This window comes from Aplidium turbinatum, chromosome 18, assembly GCF_918807975.1.
Source record: "Aplidium turbinatum chromosome 18, kaAplTurb1.1, whole genome shotgun sequence".
NCBI lineage: Eukaryota > Metazoa > Chordata > Ascidiacea > Aplousobranchia > Polyclinidae > Aplidium > Aplidium turbinatum.
Window position 1 is genome coordinate 7,200,583 of NC_137489.1, and position 26,261 is coordinate 7,226,843.

General features: G+C 37.1%; 2 protein-coding genes across 2 annotated transcripts; one reads left to right on the forward strand and one right to left on the reverse strand.

Moving 5' to 3' along the window:
- Positions 1 to 10,512, reverse strand: LOC145787472 (prestin-like). The gene is made up of 15 exons (XM_082599220.1): positions 10,366 to 10,512; positions 9,800 to 9,963; positions 9,273 to 9,383; positions 8,975 to 9,130; positions 8,681 to 8,754; positions 6,451 to 6,615; positions 6,155 to 6,258; positions 5,424 to 5,558; positions 4,295 to 4,442; positions 4,010 to 4,123; positions 3,224 to 3,397; positions 2,556 to 2,732; positions 2,124 to 2,250; positions 1,447 to 1,763; positions 1 to 1,191 (listed from the first exon to the last, which is right to left on the reverse strand). Exons 1-15 carry the CDS (start codon positions 10,437 to 10,439, stop codon positions 940 to 942), a joined length of 2,292 nt encoding a protein of 763 aa, XP_082455346.1. The 5' UTR covers positions 10,440 to 10,512; the 3' UTR covers positions 1 to 939.
- Positions 10,513 to 11,943: 1,431 nt separating this feature from the next.
- Positions 11,944 to 24,991, forward strand: LOC145787940 (prestin-like). Its single transcript, XM_082599777.1, has 14 exons — positions 11,944 to 12,103; positions 12,400 to 12,531; positions 15,825 to 15,982; positions 16,871 to 17,071; positions 17,363 to 17,527; positions 19,191 to 19,283; positions 19,627 to 19,769; positions 19,853 to 19,997; positions 20,354 to 20,467; positions 20,736 to 20,873; positions 21,470 to 21,612; positions 21,946 to 22,080; positions 22,688 to 23,142; positions 23,416 to 24,991. The coding sequence occupies exons 1-14, from the start codon at positions 11,944 to 11,946 to the stop codon at positions 23,610 to 23,612; spliced, it is 2,379 nt and encodes a 792-aa protein (XP_082455903.1). The 3' UTR covers positions 23,613 to 24,991.
- Positions 24,992 to 26,261: the final 1,270 nt, after the last annotated feature.

Consider the following 26,261-nt stretch of genomic DNA (forward strand, 5'->3'; position numbering starts at 1 on the left):
TCAAAGTTGTTTTCAATTTTTATTTAGAAAAAGCGGTCCTTACAAAACGGAAAAACATGTTTCTCTTGCATTAGCTGATAAAGCAATCTACGAAAATGTTGAAACAAGTGACAGTAATGCAAAAATATGTGGCTAACTTTACAAACAGTTTTGTTTGTATCAACAACTATGCAATGGAATGGTACAATTCAATGTATCAAAAACAAAATATGAAAAAGCAATAGCAGGAGATTTGTACATAGGTATCATTGTAAAATATAAATGTGTAATTAATAGAAAAATAACACAGGTTTGGCTCGTGTAATACAAAAGGGATCACATAGACAGACAATTTTGCATTAATACTGCAAAATACGTAAATTTGAAGGTAAAACAACGCTCACAACAATGACATCTGACAGTAATATCATTCTGAAACATAGTTTGGTCTTTCGGTGTAAAACAACCCAACCTGTGACTAGACATTGAGGGTCAATCTTCAATTAATATTGAATATATCCCTTGGCAAGACAAGTCACCACTACCTTCTCTAACTCCTTGATGAAGACTATTGTGTCTGAATGACGATACGTCGGAATAAATGTAGACCATAACGTACAACATCTTGCGATAGTTAAAATTATTCTGCTCCAGAAGATTGTAATGTGCTTTTAAATTGGATACCTGGTGAACAGATCCATTCAATCACAACGTGTGGTGAAGCTACTTTACGAGTGGCTCAAAAATAAACTTGTCAACATGAAAAAGCAAAGTCTTCAAAATTTGTGTAAGAGTTCGTGCAGGCATTTGTGTAAAATCTAGCATGCCTGCTACTCTATCCATGAACAATTGTATTTGCTTTCATTTAACGTATAAAGCTTTGACATCCAAGCAAGTGGGTTTGTAAAAGAAAAAAAAAATTCAAGATATAAAAGAATTATCTAATGAAGTGTGATGATTTCAAACTTCAGTTTGTTTCAGCTTTGTGAGCTCATTGTCGTCTGCGTCATCTGAGTCAGCAGAGTCACATTTTTTTATCCCGTGAATGGCAGGTGGATTTCTTGCCGCTTCGACAGCGTGTTCCAGAGAAGAATAAGGAACAGCGCCGCCTTCTTCACTGAAAACATCGGATTCGGACAACTTGTAAAACACGCTTTTTTCCAAACCAGCCAAGAACACGCGCAACTCTGCAGCTTTAAAGTCTTTGCATACCTGCAGACACAAAAAAAAGTTAAGAAATTAAGACATAACCATGATATATAACAATAGCTGATGATGGCATAACAAATATCAATGTTTGATTTTACTGTAAGTGCAAACTATCCCACCGTACCATAATGAAAATTAGAACATTTTCTATCAGGCTGAATTTTTGCATTTATAAGAGTAGAGTGTAGCAGGATGCAATAAGCTACAAAGTTTTGACAAATGGAGGGACTAAAAACGAAAACAACAAAGTCTCTTTACCTGTTTGATGCTATCGACTCCCATTGTATCAATAAACGTCCAACATGAGCAATCAAAGATGACTGTGTGGAAATAATGCCGAGTGTGCAAGCCTACGGTCTGCTGACTGCCTTGTGACGACACCGATGACGATCCGACACTGAGAAGGGAACTTTTTCTGTCACATATTGCCGAGTTTCCAATCGAATCGACAATCACGACGTAGTCATCTAGCGGACGCTTCTCCTCCTGCTTTGTCCGCTTTGAGTCGCCGGTGAGAGGCTGATCGCTGTTTGCTGAGCCACTGTCACATTGGGATAAGGTCGATCTTGTTTTCTCTGCAATCAGAAAGAACAAAAAGGTCAACACCAGCGCTCAAGTTGTCAAGTTTTAGTAAAAAATCAGCCTACTTTGTTTGCTGCCAATCAAGTTCGCTAAAGGTATATTAAAATATTTGCTCAGATGACTACGTGAACTGAGTGCGTGGGCCTATCAGCGAAATAAATTCTTTCGCAAAGTTAAAGGCCTACTAAACTTGTCAAGTAAACCGCGAAAGAGCTTTCCTCAAACATTCATGGCTATGTTAATAAACTTCATATAACCACTTCATTCTGATACAAAATGTGATCACAATTTACGAAACTATCGTTTACTGATGCATGGACTAACTAGCCGCTATGTTTCACGTTTCAACTAACCTGCTTCTTCACAGAGGTTGTTGTTGACGGCAATAATTTCAGCGCACATTGTCTCCAGAGACTCTTTGTTGCCAAAAAAGGGAGATTCTGAAAACTTGATGATTTTCGTGCCTTCCACTTCTTGGGCCTAAAGTAGTTCAAAGTAAGTTTAATGAAAGATTGTTAAAAAGTTAACACAAAACCTTAGATTCAACGCTCAGTAAAGCTACAAAAATGTATTCATGGATCATAGATTTATATAAAATGACGTTTCACACTAATCTACTGTCCAACTGTAACTAAAAATCGAGAATATTTTTGCAACTAAACTTGGTTTTGTGAAATATTCGTCTAATTTTAAGTCTGCTCTTTAATTGAAGTTATTGAAGAGTTTAGTCCAAATTTTGACTTTCATTATAATAGCCTACAGTAATTTACTAAAAAAAGGCTTACTTTTCCGAAGGCGTTGATATCCTTGTATAAGTCACTGGATCCCAGTTGGCCAAACACAGTCAACTTGGCGTTGTATTTCCTGATGACGACAGTGCCTAGCAATGCAACCACCCCAACCATCAAACCGAGATCCACACCAAGAAGAACGGTTGCAACAAAAGTAACGATCCAGATAGTCTGAAATTGAAAAAGTTGATTTAAACTGTTGCAGTATTTATTTAATTTTGTTATTTTAGTTAATTTTAGGCAAACTAGACAAAAGGCTGAAGGCGATGACCAGGAATATGGGATTCAGCACTTTGCAGAAGTGGTAGTACCCAATCAGGTAAGGTTGTCTTTTAACACAATGCAGAAACGGCAATTTCTGCTGCATGGGTAGCCGGTTACCCTAAAAATTAGACGAGATAACAAAATATTAGGCAACTAGATTGCCATTTTCAAATGGGCTACGCATCGCTTTGTCTAGAACAGTGTTTTTAAGCAGTCCGTGATGAAAGTTTCCAAACGGAAGAGTGTCTGATCTTCCAGAGACCAGCATACACCTTCTTTATACGTTAAGCGGACAAATAGTCCCAGCTATTTACAACCTTGTTCAAACAACGCTTTTGCTAATGAAAAAGTTTATTATTATTATCCAGACTTCTAAAACAGTTCTTTCAAATACTTACAAAGTCATATTTGCACAGCTTCCAGAAGTAAGGCAGCCGCAAAAATTGATTAAATAAAGTCCGCACATTGACCATGATAATGCTGGACAAGCAAGCCACAGGCAGAGGCCTCAACATTGGCCCGATAAACAAAAGAACAAGTAGCATCACAACACAGGACACGATATCTGAAAACTAGAAAAAATGTCATGGTTTAAAAAAACAGTGCAAATGTTTCTGTGTAATTTCGCATCTATAAACGAAAGCTATTGCTGCTTGAAATTGTATTTTGCCAGTGTTAAGTGCAAAATTGGCTATGAAGACGTTTGAAATTCTTAACACAATTTGCAAGAAGTAAAGGCACATCAATAACCTTCCTTAAGTTATCCCTCTCTCTAAATTTAAAACAAGTCTTGATTTTTTTTTTGTCAAGAAAACATTTGGTCAAACTGATAGTACTTTAATAAATTTAATGCGTTCAATCTTTTGATTGATTGTACTCGTATATTTGCTGTTAAGCCCACTCGAAAACATTCAGCATAAACAGATATGTGTTTACAGTGGAGTACAATAGCTGAATTACTACAAAATCATTGTGAAGCATGTCAACAAATAACTGAAAACATTTGCATGTTTGTGTTCTTTATGATGCAAAATGCCGTGTCGTTGCTAGGTCTCTTTCCTTTATTATTCAATACGAGGATAAGAGTATGTTGTTTCTCTGCCAAAACTGTACATTGTACAGAATAAAAATCAGCAATAAGCTTTTTAAGAGCAAAGAAACCTTTGGTTGGGGAATGTTTTTACCTGAGTTTTAGTTCCGGAACTTTCCTTCACGCTGCTTCTGGCAAGAGAACCGGAACAGGCATGTCCTTGGAACACGGCACAGGACAGCTGGGAGACACCCAAGGCGAAAAGTTCCTGCACATACATTAAAAATGTATTTGGTTCAAAAAATCTGCTGGATTTGCGATACATCTTATCCTACATGATAAATATGTATTCTAACTACTGTAGTTTATGAATTATTATGTCAAACTTGTATTGTCATTTTTTGAAACTATTGATGAAGCTGCATTGCACAAGCTTTACCTGATTGGGAGCAATCTTGTAACCGTGTTTCTTGGCAAATAATTTTCCAATTGAGACGGTGATGGCGAAAGCTACTATCGCGATGGAAAACGCATCTGAAGCCAAGTCAGACCAGAAACTGATTTTCGGAATTGAAGGTAATGGCAGACTGCAAAAGCAATGAAAAAGAAATTTAGCCTAAAATTGTGAGTGTTGATTTAATTTGTACAATTTGATCTGATGACGCATGTTTATCTTGAGAAAACATCCTTCAAAAGTTCACACGCAGGTAATTAGGTCTACAACAAGCATACACAGTTACACACTAACCTAACTCAGCAAACAAATCTTTGATCACATGAACGCACTGAGTAAGCTACGAAACTTAATTGCTGGGCGGATAAATACATATGGATCTGAACCATCAACCGCATCAAGAATTGCCACTATTGGAGAACAAGTTAAATTATATACGAAAGAACACAAGTTGAATTATTTTGGCAAAGGTCAATGCATCAGCATCACTGTTAACATATGTACGTCAATTTAAAGTAATATTTGCGCAATCGGTGAGCAAACATTTAGACAAGCAAATAAAGAATTATATAAAAAGAAAGGTCACAAAAACATGTGTTAAACTTCGCACCGTGTGAAGTACACTCAACGTGTATATCTTCTTGGTCGTGATTACCATTCATTGCGCGCATTACGCATCATTGACGCAACGATGCAACCGCAAAAAGGCAACAACACCGTTGACGCTTTTGCGTCAGATTTGCACTCCAAGCAGCCTCAAGGCAACGTAACGTGGTACGACGACGCTACGCCAAATACGTGACTTCCGATTTTCCCATGGTTGAGAAGAAATAACAAATTCAAAGACAACCGGTAATGCCACGCATTAAAGCTTATCGATTACATCTTTGTTTTGCAACTGTGCGGGCGAATTATCTCCGAGAATAATATGAGTAACGTCCTGTTTGGCCGTCCAGCAAGATCATAATGCCAAAACCATCACAAACACAACATCAACCACAACGTTAAAGATACAAACAGACTTCTGTTGGCTGCAGAAGCGTTCTGGGAAAATTCTGTTTGTTCTCAATAGTTTTTAATCTTCAAAGAAGAAAGCCTAAAAAAGAACTCTTACCCGCTTGGAACTTTTCCAACAACTTCAACTCCATAAATTGCCCCGAGATCCACATTGGCAGAGACAACGGTTGCTATGACAACGATAATGAGCTCCATCGGTATAGGAATGTTGTTTAATTTCTTTTTGTATTTCCTGAAGCAAAACCAAAAATTTATCGTGCAAATTCCTGCTATTACATCAGCATTAAATTTAACGACAGATTCAAGGTCTAAATATAGCAAACCATTTTAACAAAAATGCTAAATACAAAACATGTTGTCAATTTTAGTCAAAATCACATGCGTTGTCTGTTTGAGATCATCTGGCAATTGTCTCAATGTCAAAAACACAAAGCTAAAGTGTGTAAAGCGATCAAAACGCAATGGGCCATGTTCAAAATTAAGTTCAATATCTTTCAATGAACGCTGATGAGAAATTCTTACATCGCAATCATCTATTCCAAATGATAGATTACAGACCAAATGTTGAGCTCACTGTAAATGTGAGAAAAGTTCCTATTGGCTTCAGATTTTTTTACAAGAAACATAATACAAACTATATATTGCGCAACTGCGAGCTAGTTTTGGTGACTTCAAATGACTTTTTACTGAAAGATTTACTATCTTGTCAATTGCTTGTAAGTTTCTAAACAGACATATAGCTCTGACATGGACGACCACTGCTCACGAGAATAATAATTTATCGTTGCAAAGTTAAGTGTACTGTAGTATTGATGAATTAATACTTACAAGTTTATAACTTTGATAGGGTAGAGCATTACAATGGTAAGAACTGATATAACGACTTCTGCAAGTTTGGTTTCGTCAATTCGAGAAAAAAGCTCGTGATAAGTCTGAAACATGATAGTAGATAATGCCTTGAATTTTCTGCAATAACATTAGCTGGCTAGTGATGTAACGGTAATATTTCACAATCTATCCCACCGAAATATTAAAAAATGAGCTGCCGGCTTTAAATTATGAAAATAAATTGTTTGACAGATAAGTAACCTCCTTTACTTCCTATAAGAGATATTCTATCATACCTTTATCAATGCAAAAGGTGCAGACTGCCGTGCCAAAGAGATACCGAAGAAATATTTGACTTGAGCAGTAAAAACGTAAACAGCAGCCCCAGTGGTAAAGCCAGACACCAAAGGATCTGATAGAAACAGAGCGACAAATCCAAGATTGCAAATTCCCAGAACGATCTGAAACAAAGCTTATTTTAGAAAACATGGAGTTGCTTATGTTGTCTAACATGTTGGTCAAAGTTCAGCAAAAATTGTTCCACTGGCAAGCTATTGATTTTTTACGCATGCTCTACTAGCAAGCAGGCTAGCTCTTTTTACGTAGATAAAACATCAGCATTTTTTTCCAAAAACTAATTTTTCGTCATTTTTTACTGCAACACAAAGAATTATATCAGGCAACAAGAGATAAAAAAATGTGACTTTTAGAAAATTTACGTTAGACATAGGCTATTTGCAAAAGCAGCAAAATGTGACATACCAAGGCGCATCTTTTTACATCAAAGCTTTTACTGCATGATAGGTGTCATGTAACAGCACATTTTTAGGATATGAAAATATAATCACTGTCCATATTAGTGCAGCATCGTAACACTTGTTTTCTTAGCAAACATTCTAAAGTCAACTTTTTGTTGAGTTTGGTCAATGATTGATGCAAAACGGAAAAAAATAGGTGTGGTTTGATCTAAAATATTAAACTATTGCATAGTCCTTCGTTTGTGTCAACTGTTTACAGATTTTAGCAGGAATTGCAGCTTGTATTTTTTTAAACTAGTGAATAGGCTATGCTCAGACAGATTGTTCGTATCTACTGTAGATCAGTGTGTGTGCGTTTTTTTTATGTGAAAATATCATTAAGCTTAGCAAGTCATAAGATAACTTCCCACCCCCATTCTTAAAGAAATACAAAAAAATAAAATTTAGCAGGTGAATTTAGTGGTTCCATTTATGCTTTTAAGAAAAAATTAAAATTCTAATTCAAACTAATGATCTACTAAGTGCAAATAAGTAAAGTATGTCAGTTGTCCCAATAAAAATGAAGGCAAGTTTACCAATTTTGCACAACATTACTTTTCCATGGAAATTTTTACGATCACAAAAAGCAACACACCAACATATCCCACTTTTGGTGATGAGTTGTTTTTGTATACAAAGAATAGCCTGCAAGAAACTGGTGGCATGTCTCTAAAAAATGCTTTACAGTTCATTGACACCCTGGTATGAATGTCTACGTGCGTTCTCCAGCTATTATTGTAAGTCATCTATGTGAGTTTTCACGTACTTGTCAAAAGCCAGTTTTTTTTTTTTTTACTTCCATGAAACAAGATGTGTTGCATTTGCAACAGGCAAACAAGCAGCGAAAAAAAATTAAAAAATGGTGAAAAAGTAGTTCAAAAGAGAATGGGCTAGGTATTGTATGCTTTCATTTTACAAGAGTTGGCATCTTCGCAAGTATTATGCTTTTTGTTTTTTTTATTTGAAATGGTGCAAAAGACGTAAAATTTTCGATAAATCTAGTAATTGTTGTGATGTGATTGCTTGCAGTTCAAGACTTTAGATTTATAATACCTTAAGATTATTTTAAAATTTAATCAATAATTAAGATTCAAAAGATGTTAAAATTCTTATAAAAAACATTGATTCCGCCTACAAAAATGGTGACATTTACTGTACGGATGACATTGTAAATCGTCATAATTTTGAGAAATTGGAATGTCACGAAATGCCAGTGAGCTGTGTGATTTTATTGAACAAATACAGCTTGTCACTGCAGGGAGTAAAGTCTGCAGTTTAGCTCAGAACAATAACAATCTCACGAGCTCTTCACAAGCAGTTTTATTTTTTAAGCAACACTGTATTTGAAGGGGTTCTTGAAATTTTTTTACGCAAATAACAAGACTTCCTACAGTAATTGGCTTATTCTATTCAAAATGCCCTTGTATTTTGCCAGACTTTTTCCTTATTGAGTTGCCTATTGGGTTTTAATTACTCGGTCTTTGTGAGTCAAATAAAGAAGCATTGTGATTTCATTACAAACATCAGCTTACACGTAAAGCAAGTGCTGTGAAACCAGAAGCCAAGCAGGGAAGTGTAAAATAACAAAAGAGGGAGAAAGAAAGGATACAAAAAGCTTGGCAGAGACGCTCGGTTGAATTTGAAAATTGAGCAAGTATGGACGAAAGTTGCGTCAGAATTGTACTATGAACTTCGAATATTGTTAAGTGTTGTCATTTTCATGACTTACCTGAATGAAACCAACGAGGAGCGTCAGGGAAGCTACAATAGACAGCTTGTACACGGCAAGTTCGCCACCGTCATCTGTGACAGCAAGTAAACAGTTTGTTACTAAGTTAGTTACCGACTACTTCTGCAACAGTACGGGCACAATAGTTTCTGCAGTTCAGGTATAGGCTACGATAAAGGAAGCAAACCTTCAAATTGCTAAAACAGCTTTTTTATTGTACTGTAGGCTACAAAGTATTGTTTGGTCGTGGAATGCTAAATAGCATTAACTAACGGAGTTGCGAACGAGACCCACCTATTTCTCCAACAGCACTGGCAGTGTCAATTGTTGCATCAGTAACTGCTGCAACAGTTGTGGCATCAGTTCCATTGTATGCAGAGACAAATGGATTGTTAAGCATGAATTTTTCCAGCGCAGACCCAATCATCAAGCTAATTACCGCAAAAGTTCCTGCAAAAATATCTGGTAATTGAAAAAGACTATTCGTTGCAATACACATGGTAGTAAGTAAAGCAAATTCTTATTTTTGTGTTTTCAGTGATATTGTATATTTACTTTCGACTTTGTAAAGAGGTAAAAGGTGTCAACTTACCCACAGAAATGTGGCTGGAGGTACCGAGAAACGTGTAAACCAACGGGGAGAAAAAGGCGGTGTACATTCCATTAATTGGATCTACACCAGCCAGCAAACCGTAAGCTAAACCTGAAATAAATGCATTGAGATTAACTTTTGTACTATAATTTGCAGTGTTTATTTTAGTACACAGCAATCGCGTCGCTTTTTGTATTAATTATTGCTTATGTTGTTCCTCAATTTGTGACTCTTGGCTAAACATAACCAACAGTGTTGCCAGACGCCCAACATTGAATTTTTTCAGCATCACAGCAAATGTTCTCCAACTGTATGTGAATTTTCCCATCTTCTATCGCACCAAGGTGTGTCTCCAAAAGAATTTGAAAAACGGCATTTTTCGGGAATTAAATAGGATAATTAAAAAATGGTATTTTTGCTGTGAAAACTTTGCCGACTTTAGAAATTAAGAATCTGCATTACAAATTACAGAATAAAAACACGTTGTTATTAGTTATTACAAACAAAAAACACATTTGGCGTCTTACTTTGAGGTATCCTAACTATAGCGGTCGTGACCCCCCCGATGAGGTCTCCTGGCAAATGGTTCTTCAGCGAATAGTTTGGCAACCATGTCAGGATAGGAAAGAAACCGAACACAAATTTTTTCAAAGAATCTCTGTCACACCTGATCGCGTCCGTCACCTTCTGCCTGGAACGTGATAAGGATAGTATTAATTGATGTCATTACCTCCTGTCATTCCCTGCAACTACTACGGCTTTTTAGCGACTGTAAGTCTTTCATTTTTGTATCGTATTTGTAATTTGACCACATTATTAGCCCGACTATCCACACGACGTTACGCAAGAAAGAGCTCAATGTTCCACTGTGGAATCGAACCATACCGAACTAACAGGAAGCAGAGTTGAATCACAAACAACCCCTTCACCAAATTAGTTATATTATTATGAATGATTGTGCTTAAAATAATGTTTGATCTAAGAAACATTTTTTTTTCGTTAGTAGTAATACGAATAGCCGTAACCAAACTATAAATATCCAATTTATAGACGATTATTGCTGATACACGTATTATCAGCATGATGTTCTTACTTCAGTGGTTTCGCTGGTTTCGCTTGATAGCTGTATCTTTCCCGAACTTCAAACTCAGTTGGATATTTTGCCATTATTCTTTGCAATGACTTAAAACTTTTGCAAAACACGAGAAATTTTTTAAAAGTAATGTAAGATGTTTAAACACAAAACTGTAATAAACAAAAACAAGTTGTGTCCACAGAACATATAGTACACTAGGTCTACTAGTAGCCTACTTGTTGCGGTAGTATAAAGCTGCTGCAACTCGTTTAATAGTGACTGCTTTCAATCAATACACTGACTGATGTGAACCAGAAAATTTCCACAGGCTTTTATACCAATTTTGACCTTTTTCATTCATAAAAACAATACTTCGGGCGCAAGACGTTGTGCAGAAGTAAGACGAAATCCAAAGCCTCAGGCTACATTAGCAATCAAATCAACTTTGCCCACAACTCAGCACTTGTTTTCCAAGCGCAACAAAAAAACAACTGAAGATGCCGGCTGATAAAACACAGGGCGATTATCCGGCACTAATCACATGCAATTTCCTTCTTCATGTCCATTTCATTTGTTTTGCTGAAAGTAGAATAGTGATTAGTTCGGAGAAAAACTGAAGAAAAACAAGATAAACTGTGGAATAAAAACTTTTAACGCAAACATTAAAAGACCTCACTTGCAGATTGTTTGTGATTAGCCGGCGTTAAACTTCTATAAATACAATCATTACTCACTTGTTGAAAAATAATACCAGGTTTGCTTAACAACAATCTTCTTCAGTCTTCCCAAATAACAATATTGTGGTTTTGCACGACTGATGCTTGTGTGTTTCCTAATCAATCACCACAAAACATACTTATTATTTTTTTGGAGATCTCAGACGGCAGGTCTGCGTTTATGCGTCGACAAGGATTTAGCATTTGTTCTCACGCACAAATTTCTATACCCAGTGAACTTTTAGTGTTATCTTTCATACTGAGTTTTTATCTTTTTTTTGTAAAAATCACTCCTTCTGGCTTTATTCACTTCAAGTTTGTTTTGAAAAAGAAGATGCATATTAGCAAATTATACGTTAATGCATCTATTACAATGTTCCTCTTAGAACTTTCCAACGCAGTGGGTGTTAGCGCAGCGATATAGAGACCCAGCTACACTATTGCCGTCTTAAACGCATTTCTTCACTGCTAGTTTCCAAGTATGAAATTTAGTAGAGTTTTTGGCGGTCATAAGTATGACTCCGACCCGTATCAAACTCACATCTCCTAACTCAGAGATTGGCACTCCAGTTCCAATAAACTTAGTGTGCCAAAACGTAAGAACGTGGGTTTGATTCTCAGGAAAGGTTTTTGTTTTTCGTTTGGCAAATTGCTTCACAACAACTGCACTTGTTTATCTTTCCAGTTAAAAATGGTAAACTGCGTTTGTTCAACGTCTAATTGACCAAGGAAATTTTGCATGAGATACTATCTGTCCCTGTATTAAATTAATGTAGGCTACAGTATACCACAGTTGTGTGGATTGTTGATTAAACTTGTAGTTAATTGCAGAAAAATACATTATTTTTAATGGTCTTTTATCGTTTGCGCTGTCAACGAAATGACTTCATCTAAAGTTGGAAGCATTAGTAAGGCTAATGAAAGCGAAGACTTCTCCACTGACGACCAATTGTTGAGCGTTTATGGCAAAACACCTGACAATGAAAAAAGTTTTCTGAAGCTTGCCAGGAAGAAAGTGAAGGATGCATGTTCCTGTTCAAGTAATTTAAAGTTTTTTGCTAAACGTTTTTATTTTGTGAGATGAGTATGGTTTTCGTTCAGTGCATGAATAGTTGCGTGATTCCATTGCGATAGACGTACCTGTAGCATTGACCATGCATTTACATCTAACGATTCGTTTTGTTTTGAAAAGTGCAGAGGAAGTGGGACCTTCTTCACAAATTTATTGCGATATAATATTTTTAAAGCAATTTATCAACAATAACGTATGATAATTTCCAAAATATGTTTTAAAACATTTTTTTGTATGGCCTAAGTAATAAAAGATGCTTTGCAGGCTCCAAGGTAAAGAAAGTGGTCAATTCCGTTTTACCAGTGACCGAGTGGTTGCCAAAATACAAGATTAAAGATAGCCTTGTTGGTGACATTGCTGGCGGAATCACAGTTGGCATCGTGCATTTACCTCAAGGTATGATTATTTTTACTTTGTGCCTGACTAGGTTAAAATTAAACACCGGGTTCAACATGTGCAAATACATAGACTTGTGTCCAATTCATGGTCAGCATACAGGTCAAACGTATCTCACAGTAATACAGTTCTTGAAAATTCACGCCAAATAGCTCTTAAATGTGGCCTCGAACTCACACAGGGTCATGATTTCTCTCTACTCTATTGCCTGTTGCCGAGCTACAACGTGCACTGTGCAGTTGTACGTAGAAATGCTGCAGCTCAGAGTGGATGAATGAACAACCTTTTTGTTTTTCCTATGCATCTTGATATTGCACTACTTTATTTCAGTTGATTAGGCTACTGTTTTTAAGTTTCCAGTGTATGTTCTTTGCGTAAGTCGGTTGTTAATGCATCTCAATTTTTAGACTAGAGGGAGAAAGATTTTTGAACAGCTCACTGTTAGCCGATTTGTAGCTTAGCCTATACACTTGCAAAAGTGTTGATTTTGCCGTACACTCGGTCACTGAGGTTGCCAGTTTGAAGCTTTTAGCTTGCTTGAATGTTTGCCTACCGGTACTGTAAATTTACTCATCGAATTTTTTTTTTATCTTATTATTGATTTTCAATGAGTACGCGGGTAATCACAAAAAGTAAATTTTCTGTCTTGCCATAAGCTTTTGTTAAGCGCTCACGCAGCTTGGCAAAATCTCTCTCATTACTCCGTTAAGAAAGATATTACGTAGGCCGAATAGCTAATAAGTTATGCAATACGAGGCCTTGTAACAATATTGACATAACTTTTCACCAAAATATTTCTACCAGGCATAGCTGATTAATTGTATAGAATAGGTCAGTAATTGAGGTAGCATCTTTGCAACTGTTTTCGTGTAGCCTATAGCGCTTATGGGTCTGCTGCTATTCGGTGAGTCCGATTCGGTGAGTTCCTAACTTCTAACCCCTAACCCTAACCCCAAACCCCTAACCCTAAAACAGCAATGATAATTAGGCTACGGTACCCAATAATTAAAAAAAAAATTGAAAAAATCCCCCGTTAAGGGATCGGACTCACCGAATCGGACTCACCGAAACGGGCCATTCCGAGCGCTTATAGTGGTGATACACTTGGTTGTGAAGGTTCTTGCTACGCTGTTTAAAGTTTCACTCTTTTTATTAATGCTTCATTTTGTTATGTTGTGCAGATCTAACTAAAATTATGCAATTGATTGAGTTTCGCTTTTAGCAGCGTGATCGTTGCTTACTTCACAGTGTAGATTCTAACGATCTGTTTTAGCCTGATGCTGCGAGTACGTTGTGGCAATATTGAATTAGACGAGTGCTTTTCGGAACTGTGTTCCGAAAGCTAGTGTAATTCGATATTGCCACAACGTACTCGCAGCATCAGGCTAAAACAGATCGTTAGAATCTACACTGTGAAGTAACTAAAATTATCTTAACCATTTAGGACTACTGTGTATGCTCAAGCGATTGATTTTAAGTAGTTAACTGCGACGACTAACATGCATGTTCTTCTTCATTTAGCATATTCTATGCGATGAAACTGTTCTATCAATGCACTCTACTTACTGTTGGTGTTGGTCTAACATACCATCACATGGTTTAGAAATTAAACTTTTCTGTTGCATTTGGTCCTTTTCTAATCATGGTAATAGAATCTTTGTAGTGCGGCCACCGACATTCTAAAACGCTATTGATGTCTGTGATTGTAAATGCTTGGGAAAAGTAGTAACTTATATCATTTCTACATTTCCTTAAACATTCTTTGCGTACATTAATTTAGTTGAGTAGGCGTACGTTGTTTTTGCCCAGAAAATATACGAAAAGTTCTGTTATTTCAATATAAACAAAAACATCAAATTGTAATTGTTTTATGTTTTCTGATTGAGAGCAGGTTTTTTTTAAGGTTTGGTTTGGGTGACCGCTAAGTAGTTTTAAGAGACCGCAAGTGTTTCATTTAAATACCATTAAATACCATTTATAAAGATGGATGTATGCATTAACGACACCTTGAGCATCATCACTGGCTGTCTCCGCCCCACACCTACTGCTTATCTACCAACTTTGGCTGGCATTGCTCCTGCTCATGTCCGTAGGGAAGAAGCCTCTCACAAACTGGCTTTGCATGCAAGACTCGATCCTCAACACCTTCTCCACAGTCACTCCCAAAGATATGGACCAGTCAGACCTCAACGCCTGTCAGCAAGGCGCCCATTTCATCGATATGCTACACAGCTTGTGGATAAGAACTTCAGCTGCATGGAGACATGAGCCCAGGAATGGAACGAGCTGCCACGTATCCCTCCCCAGTTTTCAGTTATACCAGCACTCTCCATCCCTCCTGGAGCAGACCTCTCAAGAAAGGCATGGGTCACATTGAACGGGATCAGATGTGACGTTGGCTGCACTGGAGCTAATCTGTTTAGGTGGGGGTTGCATAATACGCCGATATGTGTCTGCGGAGCGGTAGAACAAACAATGCAACACATACTCCACGAATGTCCCATCTTACGGCCCCCAAGTGGAATCATTGGTATTCGACAACTGGACCCAACCACCGTATCATGGCTGCACGATGAGGCATTGCCAATCTAAGCTACTACAAGTCAAACGAGAGAAGAAGAAGAGAGATTTAAATACCAAAAAATAGCCATATTTGCTTAAGACATAGCGAGAAACAATCATTACTTTTCTACTGTAGTTGCAAGTCCAAATTTTGGGAAAGCGCTGGAGAAATTTGGGGGACCAGTTCGGTCCCCCAAAACACCTTAAATAAAACACTGATTGAGAGAATTTGTTATTTCAAGTCTGAAACACCTACTTTTGTCCTGTGTGCAGAATGCGGCCTAGTTATTAGTGTTGCATTTCTGCTGATGATAAATATAAGCAAGATTATCATGGAACTTATTTTGCTATCTCCGTTTGGACAAAACAACGAAATGAAAAAGAAACACATCGTGCTATAATTGAAGCTGCGCTGCTTTGCTGTAATTTTCCTTTGAATGTTTAGATTTTCTGTACTGAAATACAACACACGCATGTAGCCTACCACTACCAGATTAAAATGAGTCATGTGGTAAAGAGATTATACGTTTTCAAACGTTTGGCCAGAGACTTATAAAATGATAGATTGCCGCACTGCCATGTTATAATACAGAACTGCAAGCCAATGTAAATTTATAAGTGTAATATAACTTTATTTTGCTATTAAAGACCATCAAGTTATTGTTATTAAATAAATTATGTTCGGATTTGGAAAAAAACACGAAAAATTGTAGTAAATTGATTTTCCTCAGGGATGGCATACAGCATCCTTGCCTCTCTTCCTCCGATCACTGGACTCTATGTCTCCTTTTTTCCTCCTCTCGTCTACGCTTTATTGGGAACAACTCGTCATCTTTCCATCGGAACGTTTGCTGTTGTTTCCCTTATGATTGGAGCTGTAATAGACAAGGTAACATGCTTGTTAAATTTTTTAAGGATTAATTATTATCGTCCAATCGTTCATTCAGCATCTCAGCATCACCTCAGCATCGTGTTTCTGCAAGGGTTTTACAACAATTACTTCTATTTCAGTTCAGTTGTTTTTATTGGTTACAGCCAGGCGCGGATTTAGGAGTTTTTTTTGGGGGGGGCCAGAAAATTTGAAAATGAATTAAAAAGTAAGAAAAAACAGATATGAACAACCAGTAGCGTAGCCAGGAATTTGGGGGATTTGACGCCAGCGGCAGGGGGTCTGGGGGGCCTTCCCCAGAAAATTTTGAAAAATTACTTTGAATTTGGTGCATTCTGAGAGCATTTTCAACAAAAATATGGGTATAAATATTCCTGTGAAATGGTGCTGTCCGGTGGCATAACAAAAGGATAAGATCATGTTTTCTTCGGCATTTTTTCGGTAATAAAGCTAAGTCTCTATGTTTTCTTGTTGGTAATTCCTGGCTGAGATGTTTGAATGTTTGGTATTGGCAAAACTCGCTCTTTTAATGCAGTTTCGTTTAAAATTAGGCAAGTTTTGTTTTAGAGACATGGAAACTGAAAGCATCATTCTCAATATCGTGACGTCACACGCGTGCCAAAGGGGGGTTGTAAGTCCGCTGTGAGACTAATATCAGCTGTTTAGAAGCATATCAAACCATTCAATAATTTCTCACAAAATTTCGGGGGGGGGGGCCCGGGCCCCTTGGGCCCCCCCCATAAATCCGCGCCTGGTTACAGCATATGGTCAATAAATGTTGGTTACAGCATATGGTCAATTTCCAAATTCATTTCCTGGAATTTACAAAGTTGGTAGTTTTTATCATAACTTCAAATATTTCAAATCGTTTCAAATATTTACCCACAGCACGTGCCATCAGATTATTGCGACCAATATTCAGTCTCAGGAGGATCTTTTACGACGTCTAGCGGTAGCCTGTTAAACACCACGACTGCATCAACACACACAGATTCAACAATCGTAGCCGGAATAGATTGTGAAGCCGAATACCAGCAGCGGAAAATAGAAGTAGCTATCGGTATCAGTTTGGCTACATCTTTAATCCATGTAAGTTGTTTTTCATTTTGAGTGAGATGAGCGACTCAGGGTTTAACATTGATTCTTTATTACAAATGGTTTGCACTGGTGTGTTTTTCATAATGATTAAGCGTTTCATCTGGTCGCTAGAGTGCTTTGTTTTTGACTGGCCTGTCTCAAATAGGCTATATGGCACTAAGTTTAACTGGTAAAAGTCTGTTTCAAGCAAAATAATCAATAAAAACAGTAACTTGCTGAACGAAATCGTACAAAAGTAAAGCATTTTGTTTTTTAATTGAACTTTCGTATCTAATTTTTTAGTTGCTCATGTATGTCCTCCGCCTTGGCATCATTACCATATACCTATCCAGCCACATGGTGTCGGGCTTCACATGTGGTGCTGCCGTTCATGTGCTGACGTCACAAGTCCCCAAGTTATTGGGCTTGAGCATTCCAAGAAAATCTGGAATTCTTTCTGTGATATACGTGAGGTTCTTCTTTACTTAGTTTTTGGGTTTAGACCTTTGGGAAGTTTCGTTTAGGAAAACTTTTATCATCATCGTCATTCCTTTGTCGGCAAGGGCCTGGACACCATCCCGAATCATCAGGGTTGCCCTGTGTTCGTGCAATGATGCTTCCACTTCTCTCGATCATTTACATCAGCAATAGTTTAAGCCTCGTCTGGTCACATTGCCATTTATTATTTCATCTACTTTATATTTTCAAAATTTGATAACACTCTTCACAACAGTAATACTAATTTAATAAAACATGTCATGTTTGTATGCGTAAATTTTATAATCGACAGTGTTGTACGCGTCAATGAAATAAATTGACGGCGTTAGCGTCAGCGCAAATTGCCTAAAAACTTTACGGCGTAAAGTATTGCGTAAGCTCTTAAAGAAATTGACGGCGTCAGCGCTAATTTCTAGCGCTATTTTAGCCAGGGTCTCACAAAACGGAAGTAGTGCAACCAAGTTTAGGCGAACAATGGCTATAAATAAAGAGCAGGTTTTATGTTTTGAGACGGTATTGTAATTAGTTGCTTAGCTTATTAGTTATTTACTTGTAGAAACACAAGCATTTCAAAACGTTTGTCTGACAATCTGCTGCGTTTGGGACGCATGATGTCCTTTCCAAGTGAAAACATGTGTTCCACAGTAGCGCTGAATGGTATTGGTGTGTTGTATTTAAAGAACAAGTCTTGAAAACGTTTACTCGGAAAGGGATCACTGTTCCAAGCGTGCTGTGATGGTTTAGCATATATAAATCTTTTAACGAGGTCCACTGCACCAACATCGCTGTTTTCAAGGGTATAGAGCTCTTGAAATAATGTATCTTCAACCTCCGCGATGACATTCGTTGATTTTACTTTTTATCTCTTTGATCCCTCCTTCTCGATACTGCTCACGATATGAGTGATCACCATTTGGCAAACTTCTTCCGCTTGTATTTTCCAGGTAGCCATTCCAACCAACGCGAAAACGGGTAATTCGGATGAGTCGCGATGGCCAAAATACATCGTGAAACTCTGATTGTGAAACGAGATTTTCCATGAAAACAAAAAATGACGCATAGCGCTTGACGCTTAAAATCGGCCAAATAGTTGACGGCGCTATCACTTCCGTCAACTAAAAAATAAATTGACGGCGCTAGCCTCAGCGTCAACAAAAAGTTGACGCCGTCAAATGACGCCGTCAAATTGACGGCGTCAACGTACAACACTGATAATCGACTACCTTAAACAGTTGATAAGCCCAAAAGTAACTTACTGTTTGCTTTGGAACATATGCAATATTTACATCAAATATAGTTATTACTTTCTAAAACATCTACAGCCTGTTTAACCCTAAAATGGGGGATCATCAGAAGGTCTTTATTCAAATAGAAATTTAAATAAGCTCTGCTTGGCTTTTTCGCTTGGCATTAAGCACTTTTGTTGTAAGTATTTATTATTTTATGCAATATTTATATTTTTTGAAGCATAAACTTAATGTTTCCTTACGTTGGATTGAATTCGTGAATTTTAGGATAGAGCACAGTAGCTACTGTATGTGTGCTCGTATGATCTTTGGATGCCTTTACAAATTGGTTCTGGTCTAGGCATACGGTTGAACTGAGTAAAAACATTCAACATTATATTTCACAGACCTACATTGATGTTTTCACGCAAATTGCTTCTCTAAACTGGGCCACTGTGATCACATCGTTTTGTTGTATTACTGTTCTTGTTTTAGGAAAGGTAAATAAAATAACTTAAATAAATCAAGTAGGCTACACCTTGTTGAGCCTGTATGCTAAGTGTTTCCATCATTTTTTATTTATTTTTAATGCTTTCCATGTCATTGTATGGTTGTAGAACATTACCACTAAACTTACTGAAGCACTTCTTCACTCAATGTGAAATCCTAAGTTAATAAATAAGCGTCACTATTGAGATAATACCGTTCCACTTTGTTTCAAGTCAAATGTTTATAAATTACAACATGCACACAATGACTCGGCTATGAAAGTTCATTACATTGCTTTTTTTGAAAGTTTGGTGGACTAAGACAACTAATAATCGAATTGTTTATGTGCTTCAGGAAATAAATTTACGAATCAAACACAAAATACCTTTTTCCATTCCATGGGAGTTAGGCGTTGTCATATTTTCCACAGTGGCTTCACAATTCGCCTTCCTGGAGACCAATTATGGAGTTAGTGTTGTAGGGAAATTACCGCAAGGGTAAGTTCCCTGTCAATCATTTTGCAAAGCCTGTGTATGTTTTTTCTGGTGTCTTTGTCTTCAGCAACTTTTTTTTTTCAAAGGATCAAGACTTCAGTTCCATCGTTTGTCGACTTGGGGCTTGTAGTGGTTGATTCAATACCGATCGCCATTGTCATTTTCAGCGTTTCCATTTCTCTTTCGCGAATGTTCTCCGAAAAGCACGCATACGAAGTGGATGCTAATCAGGTCTCAATGGAATAGAACCTTACTTTTAATCATAATTTATTCGAAATGTTTTGTAAATATCAAGATTAGAAAGGTGAAAATGCAAAAAAACTATCTGGTCGTGAGTCTCATCGATAGGCTAGCCTACCTAGCCAGCAAATCATTTTTTCAACGAATTGACGTCTACAGACGTTGGGCCAATAAAAAAAATTGATTTTCTAGTTAGATAGTTGCATTTTAAATTCACTAGTAACAAGAATAACTTGATATATAAATTTAACTCAAGTTACTTGCACAAATCGTTAAAGTGATAAAATTTTTGCGAAAAGAAATCAGAGTTAGTTGGAGATGCAGATTGGTAAATGATTTCTTCTCAGGAACTGCTGGCGTATTCAGTTGCCAATTTGGTTGGATCGTTCTTCCAATGCTTCCCAAGTGCTTCTTCGTTATCAAGATCCCTCATTTGGGAAGAAACTGGAGGAACAACACAAGTGAGTGAATGTTGCTTCATTTTTTTCAAACAAACAAAGTTATTGTAGTCACAAGCTTAGAGTCTTCTAGGTGGATATGATTGTAACACCTCCACCTCCAGTCCTCCACGGAAACCTAAAACGTTCAGTTTATATCTTAGTCTTCTCTTTTTTCTTTTTGTTCTAAATTGCTGCTGTTACTGAGTCTTATATTATTTATTTTACTTGCTTGTTTATGGCAAAATTTGAACTCTTGTTCAGTGAACCGTAACACTTTGTATCTTTCCAGTTGACTGGAATCGTGTCATCAGTATTAATCTTAATTATATTGCTTTGGATCGGCCCATTGTTCCAAATGCTCCCCGAAGCGGCACTTGCAGCTGTTATCGTTGTCAATTTGAAAAGACTGCTCTTGCAAATTACGCAGGTAGGAGCTGATCTCGTCTATTTTTTTCACCTCTTTGCAACTCATGTCAGCAACAGTTACCCGTTTTCAACGTTGCTAAACGTTAAAAGGATATAAAAACGATAACTTTTGCTGATCAGGCTGTTCTGTTATACATAAACTTTGCACCCACTTTAAATAGTCCTATTTTGGGCGGCTTGGAATCACAGAGGGTTATTAATTTGGTGCAGATCTAATTCTAGTGCAAATCAGATCTTTACAAGGTCTAAACTACTCGGTGCCCATCAGTGACGCACCTAGGAAAAAAATTAGGAGGGCAAAAACAACTGTTGGGGGAGCAAATATTTTAATGTTTGAAGTAAAGAGTTTATTTGAAAATATAGCTACTGAGTGCAGTCGAACGTTTCAAAAACTTGTAATACAGTACAATGTCATTAAAGTGTTGTAATAGTATTAAAAGCATATCAAGATATAATTTTGTGGGAGTCGATTGCCTCTCCCCCCCCAAGCCATCCCCCTCCGTGGCTACGTCCCTGGTTCCCTTATTGTTAAGATCACTTTCGTAACGTTTGAATTTCAAACGAGAATAACGTTGTAAATTCTGTGTTTATTTTCAGTTGAAACCGTTGTGGAAAGTGAGCAAGCTTGACGCCATGGCTTGGTTTGTCACGTGGTTGGCTGTTGTTTTGCTCGGAGTTGACTTAGGCCTCTATGTTGGGGTGGGGTTCTCTTTATTCACGGTCGTATTAAGAACGCAAATGTGAGTTTGAATATGAGAAGTATCACGTAGGCAAGGTCAACGTTTGAATAATCATCTGTTAACGGTTTCTCCGTATCATACTACTGTATGTTAATATTATTAATTCAGCTAAAAATCGGTGTCTTGTGCATTGACGCAATGCCACCAAATTTTTATGTCAATGCAAAAACATATTATGCTGGAAAATTCATCTAAGTACCATAATGCGATAGTGCTCTTAATGCAAAAGGACATAAACGTCCAGAACTATTGTGATTTGGTGACCATATTCATCACAAAAACAACGCAAAAAGAAAAAGTTTCAGCGTTGTTTTTTTTCTTATTTCCTTGCAGCGTTTCTGGCGATGTGATGGTTTCATTGGGGAAGACAGGAATTTATCGGAGCTCCCGTCGGTATGTTGGAGACCAGGAAAAAGATATTTTAGTTTTCAAATTTCCTTCTCCACTCATCTATGCTAACCAGGAAAGGTATGCAATGCAAGATTGTATTTGATGCTTTTAACATGTCAAGTGTCGTAATTTATAGTTTTGGACACAATGATGGTAGTTTTTTTCTCCATACATTTTAAATTATAAAACTGTATTGTTAGTACTCGTCACTCTTTATTTCTTTATTGGTGCGTGACAACAAAATATCAACCGCTAAAATCACTTCAGTTTTGTCAAATTCACTAGCTCAGTGGCTACTTAGTTATCACTTTTGGTTCTAGTGCTGATAGGTGGTCTGGGTTCGATTCCAGATCGGGTCACACCAAAATTTTCAAAAACGATGCGATTGTATTCTTGCATAACGCAGTGAGGATAAATCGGGTAATGATGTGATGACATCCTAAATATGCTACAAAATTTTAAAATGAGACCTGTCGCTAAAAGGCCTCTGCAGTAACTGCTGCTGAGGTAACGTAGCAGCAGTAACAACTGTTGTAAACCGACAATAAATACCTATAGCTATAGCATTGCGCTTGGCAATTGTTTGATTCTTTTTATTTGTGAAGCTCTCTTTTGTGGTATTAATGCGATTGATTGTATAACACTAACATTGGTCATTACTATTATTTGTCAAATTCTATTGTAGGTTCAAGAACCAACTCTACTCCGTGCTCGGTTTTAAGCCAGCTTTTGAAATTGCAAGAAGAAAGAAATTAGAAAAAAAAGCGGAAAAACTAAAAAAAGCGGAAAACGAAATGAAATTAAAGGAACGAAATTTTGAAGGTGCCTCATCTTCTGTGAACCAAGCCTTTGAAGAGGAGAATCACAACTTCAACAACTCAAACTCACCTAACGGGGCCAGCAAAGACGCCCCTAACACAATTGAGAGAGTAATCTCCAATGGGGCTGCACATACCATAAACGACTTTGAAGATGGGAAAGATGAGGAAGAAATTCCTCAACTTGTTGAACTTCCTTGCAGCGTGATCTTGGACATGAGTTCGAGCCCCATCATCGACAACGATGGAGTGAAGACCCTTAAGGCGTTACACACCTCCCTGTCGACACTGAACATACAGTTCCTACTTGCACATTGCACGAGTGAGTAGACGTTGCTTTATTTGTTTGCTGTAGTTGTTTTTAATTAAAGTAGAATCGAAAAATTGTTTGACAAACTTCGTGAAATGCTGCAAGTGTAAAATTTTGTGTAAGTTTTGTTTTCCTCTGAATTAAAAACATTACGTAAATGTTTGCTTGCTTTTCATTACTCAAGTGACTTGATTCTCTTTGTTTACAATTTAAATTATTTTAAATGATAATCATCATGCCATCTCTCGTGTGCAAAGATTAACTTTGTTTATGTTTTCTTCTCAGCCGACGTGAGACTATGCCTGCTAGCCGGGGATTTCCCTTCCAAGACGGGCGACGACGCAGATGCGCAACCAATCTTTTTCGTCTCCGTTGAAAAAGCGGTTGCGTACGTCCAACGTGATCCGACGCACGCACGAGATGACGCATCTTTTACGCCAACTGAGGTTGAGCAATCTCCCGTTTGCCGAACGAGATTGTAGCAACAACCCGAGTAGACGCGTTTGATTTCGCAATTTCTCTTTTTGTTTTTCAGATTTTACACCATCAAAAAATGCGTAAATCTCGATGAAAACTGTTGATAATATTGTCATCTTATCCCATCCCACACAGCAACTCGCTGTTTTCCGCGTTAATTTAACGTCTGTGGAGGATTTTCTGACTGTGATGCCTCATAGATACTCATGCGTCTGCCAGACAGCAAATCAGTCATTTTTTACATTAATTCAGCGTCTGCAGACGTAGAACCCATGCAAAAAACGACAGATTGCAGTCTGGATACCTCGACCAAGCTCTTCAACTAGATAGGTTAAAGGTAGTTGTAGCAGTAAAATATTGCTATATTTGCCTTAATTTCTCATCAGAGCAAGTTTGGAAAAGTACCGTGTTGCGGTGAGCTTTGAGTTAGTAGGCTATTATGTTCAAACTTCACGTGTTTGTTGACACAATGAAAAGATTTGGGACTTACAGAAGGTTATCAGAGTAGGGATGTTCAAAACAAAGATTCTCAAAACATTTTTTTTTTCGACAAAAAATCTTTTTACAAGCTATTTAGATTAATAAGTTTTCAACACAGAAACTTTTCGTATTGCTTTGACACGAAATATTTTTGGATTTCGTTTCAACCAAAAAATCTTTGTGTTGGACAGCCCTACTCAACAGCTACACAATCAGCAAGTCAGTTCTTTTTTGCATTGAATCAACATCTGTGGACGTCTACGTTAAAAAGGAAAGATTTACTGTTTGGTAGTTGCAATCCAGATATCAAATCAACCGTTTTTTAAATTGATTTTAACGTCTACAAACGTTAATATACTTTGACTGAGACCTGGTGCTTTGAGATGAAATATTATTATCACTGTTTTTAAAAGAAACAGTGCAATTGTTTTTATGTTTATATTCACTTATATTCTCCTTTTGTATATATCCTCTCCAAACAGCAAAATCCGTTTGAAGACGTTGCATCAATGTAAAAATAGCCGATTTTGCTGTCTGGGTACTGCACCACATAGGTCAATTGTATATTGAAATGGTCTCATTTTTAACACCATGCTTTGAATGCGGAGACGCTTGTCGTAATTTGTAAGCTAATGTGAAAAATAGCCCGGAATTGTTTGTTTTTATTGAGCAATTTTTTAATCATGATTTTTTTTGACATTGAGTTTTTTTATTGTTTTAAAATGAGAGCAAAAACGAAACTTACTTTTGCAATGGACAAATGCCCCAGGTGGTGCAAAGTTTTTGTAGCAGTTAAGCATACAGGTCAAAAGATAGAGGTTTCGCTTGGTTGCTTACAATTTCAGAAACAAAATGCTTTTGCTTCAAATGACGCTGATTTGTGCTTGTTGCGGATTAATAATCAAAAACAAAATTTGTGACCTTTACAAAGAATTTCCCCTTTTTTTTCATTTGTAATCAATATTTGGTTGTATTTGAAGTCGTAGAAAAACTGTAAGTGCTAGTAGAATGGTTGACAGTTTCGCGGCTTTTTGGCGGAGTTGGGCTAGTTTTGTTTTAATGTTAAGAGAAAAGTTTAACAGTCGTGGTTTCACAGAAATCTGTTTGATTTTAACTATAATTTATCCAAATTTGTCATACTTTGAGCTACTTTCTAGCAGCAATTGGGCTGGAAATTTTTATAAACATCTGGCAACCTTGGTTAGTAGGCTGTTGGTCAACCTTTTACCTTTGCATTTATTCAGAATTCAGCATTGATCAATAACTCTGCTATCTCCAAAAGAATTAAGTTGAACATAGGCTGCGTCGCTTTATAAAAAGATTTATTTTTTTAAATACAAACGAATTTATTTTTACACGACACGAGTCAGTGCAATCATAAACAGCTAAAAATCAAGTTTGATCAGCAAACAGCTGAATCCATCTTCAGTTAAGCTTATTCAAATAGAATCTCAAATTAGCTGCTGATGAGTGAACTGGCTCGTGTGAAAATAAGATCGTTGGTTGAATTACAAGACATGTAACCGAGTCGATCATATCAAGCATTGTTGTGGGTTTGACACCTGTCAAAACGTAGCCTAGCCTACTTCATTTTCTTGAGGTTTTTAAATATGAATTTTGTTGAGTTAGCAAGTCGAACCATTGGGCAACACTTTGAAATTCTAAAATACGCACCAGGGCGTCGGATGCACAGTTTGAGAATCACTGTAATACACAAATAAAGCACAATCAATCAATTTTTTAATGCCCTATTTTGTCGATCATATAGTAATTTTCGAAAGTTCACAAATCCCCTGAAAACGCTTTGCTGACCCCTTGAGGTCCCATTTCTGGTAACACATAAATAGATGAAGTCATCTAGTCATTTTTGTTGAAAATATTCTCATAACCTTGCTTAATTTGATTCAAGTGTGTAATGAAACTAGCGTTAATTGCATTGAAATCATGCGGACGAATATGGGAATGGCGTTCCTTTTTGTCCCACCACCAATATTCCTTTTATGCCTAAAGCGTGATTTTACATAAAAACGAAAATAAATCCTTATGGTGCAAAACTTGTGCTGAACCTGCATTAAGGTGCTCTCTAAAAACATTTCAAATTCATCTCAAACTTTGATAGCTCAACTACTCCGTTAAAAACAAACTGACGCGTTTTCGAACAGGTTTCCTTGTAG

Excerpts from the sequence above, each read along its gene's own strand:
- LOC145787472 (XM_082599220.1), bottom strand. The coding sequence starts at position 10,439 with ATGGCAAAATATCCAACTGAGTTTGAAGTTCGGGAAAGATACAGCTAT. Across the intron at positions 4,124-4,294 it reads ACAAGATTGCTCCCAATCAG|GAACTTTTCGCCTTGGGTGT; the intron begins GTAAAGCTTGTG and ends ATGTATGTGCAG. Across the intron at positions 3,398-4,009 it reads GTTCCGGAACTAAAACTCAG|TTTTCAGATATCGTGTCCTG; the intron begins GTAAAAACATTC and ends CATTTTTTCTAG.
- LOC145787940 (XM_082599777.1), top strand. The coding sequence starts at position 11,944 with ATGACTTCATCTAAAGTTGGAAGCATTAGTAAGGCTAATGAAAGCGAA. Across the intron at positions 12,532-15,824 it reads CATCGTGCATTTACCTCAAG|GGATGGCATACAGCATCCTT; the intron begins GTATGATTATTT and ends GATTTTCCTCAG. Across the intron at positions 20,874-21,469 it reads TGCTCTTGCAAATTACGCAG|TTGAAACCGTTGTGGAAAGT; the intron begins GTAGGAGCTGAT and ends GTTTATTTTCAG.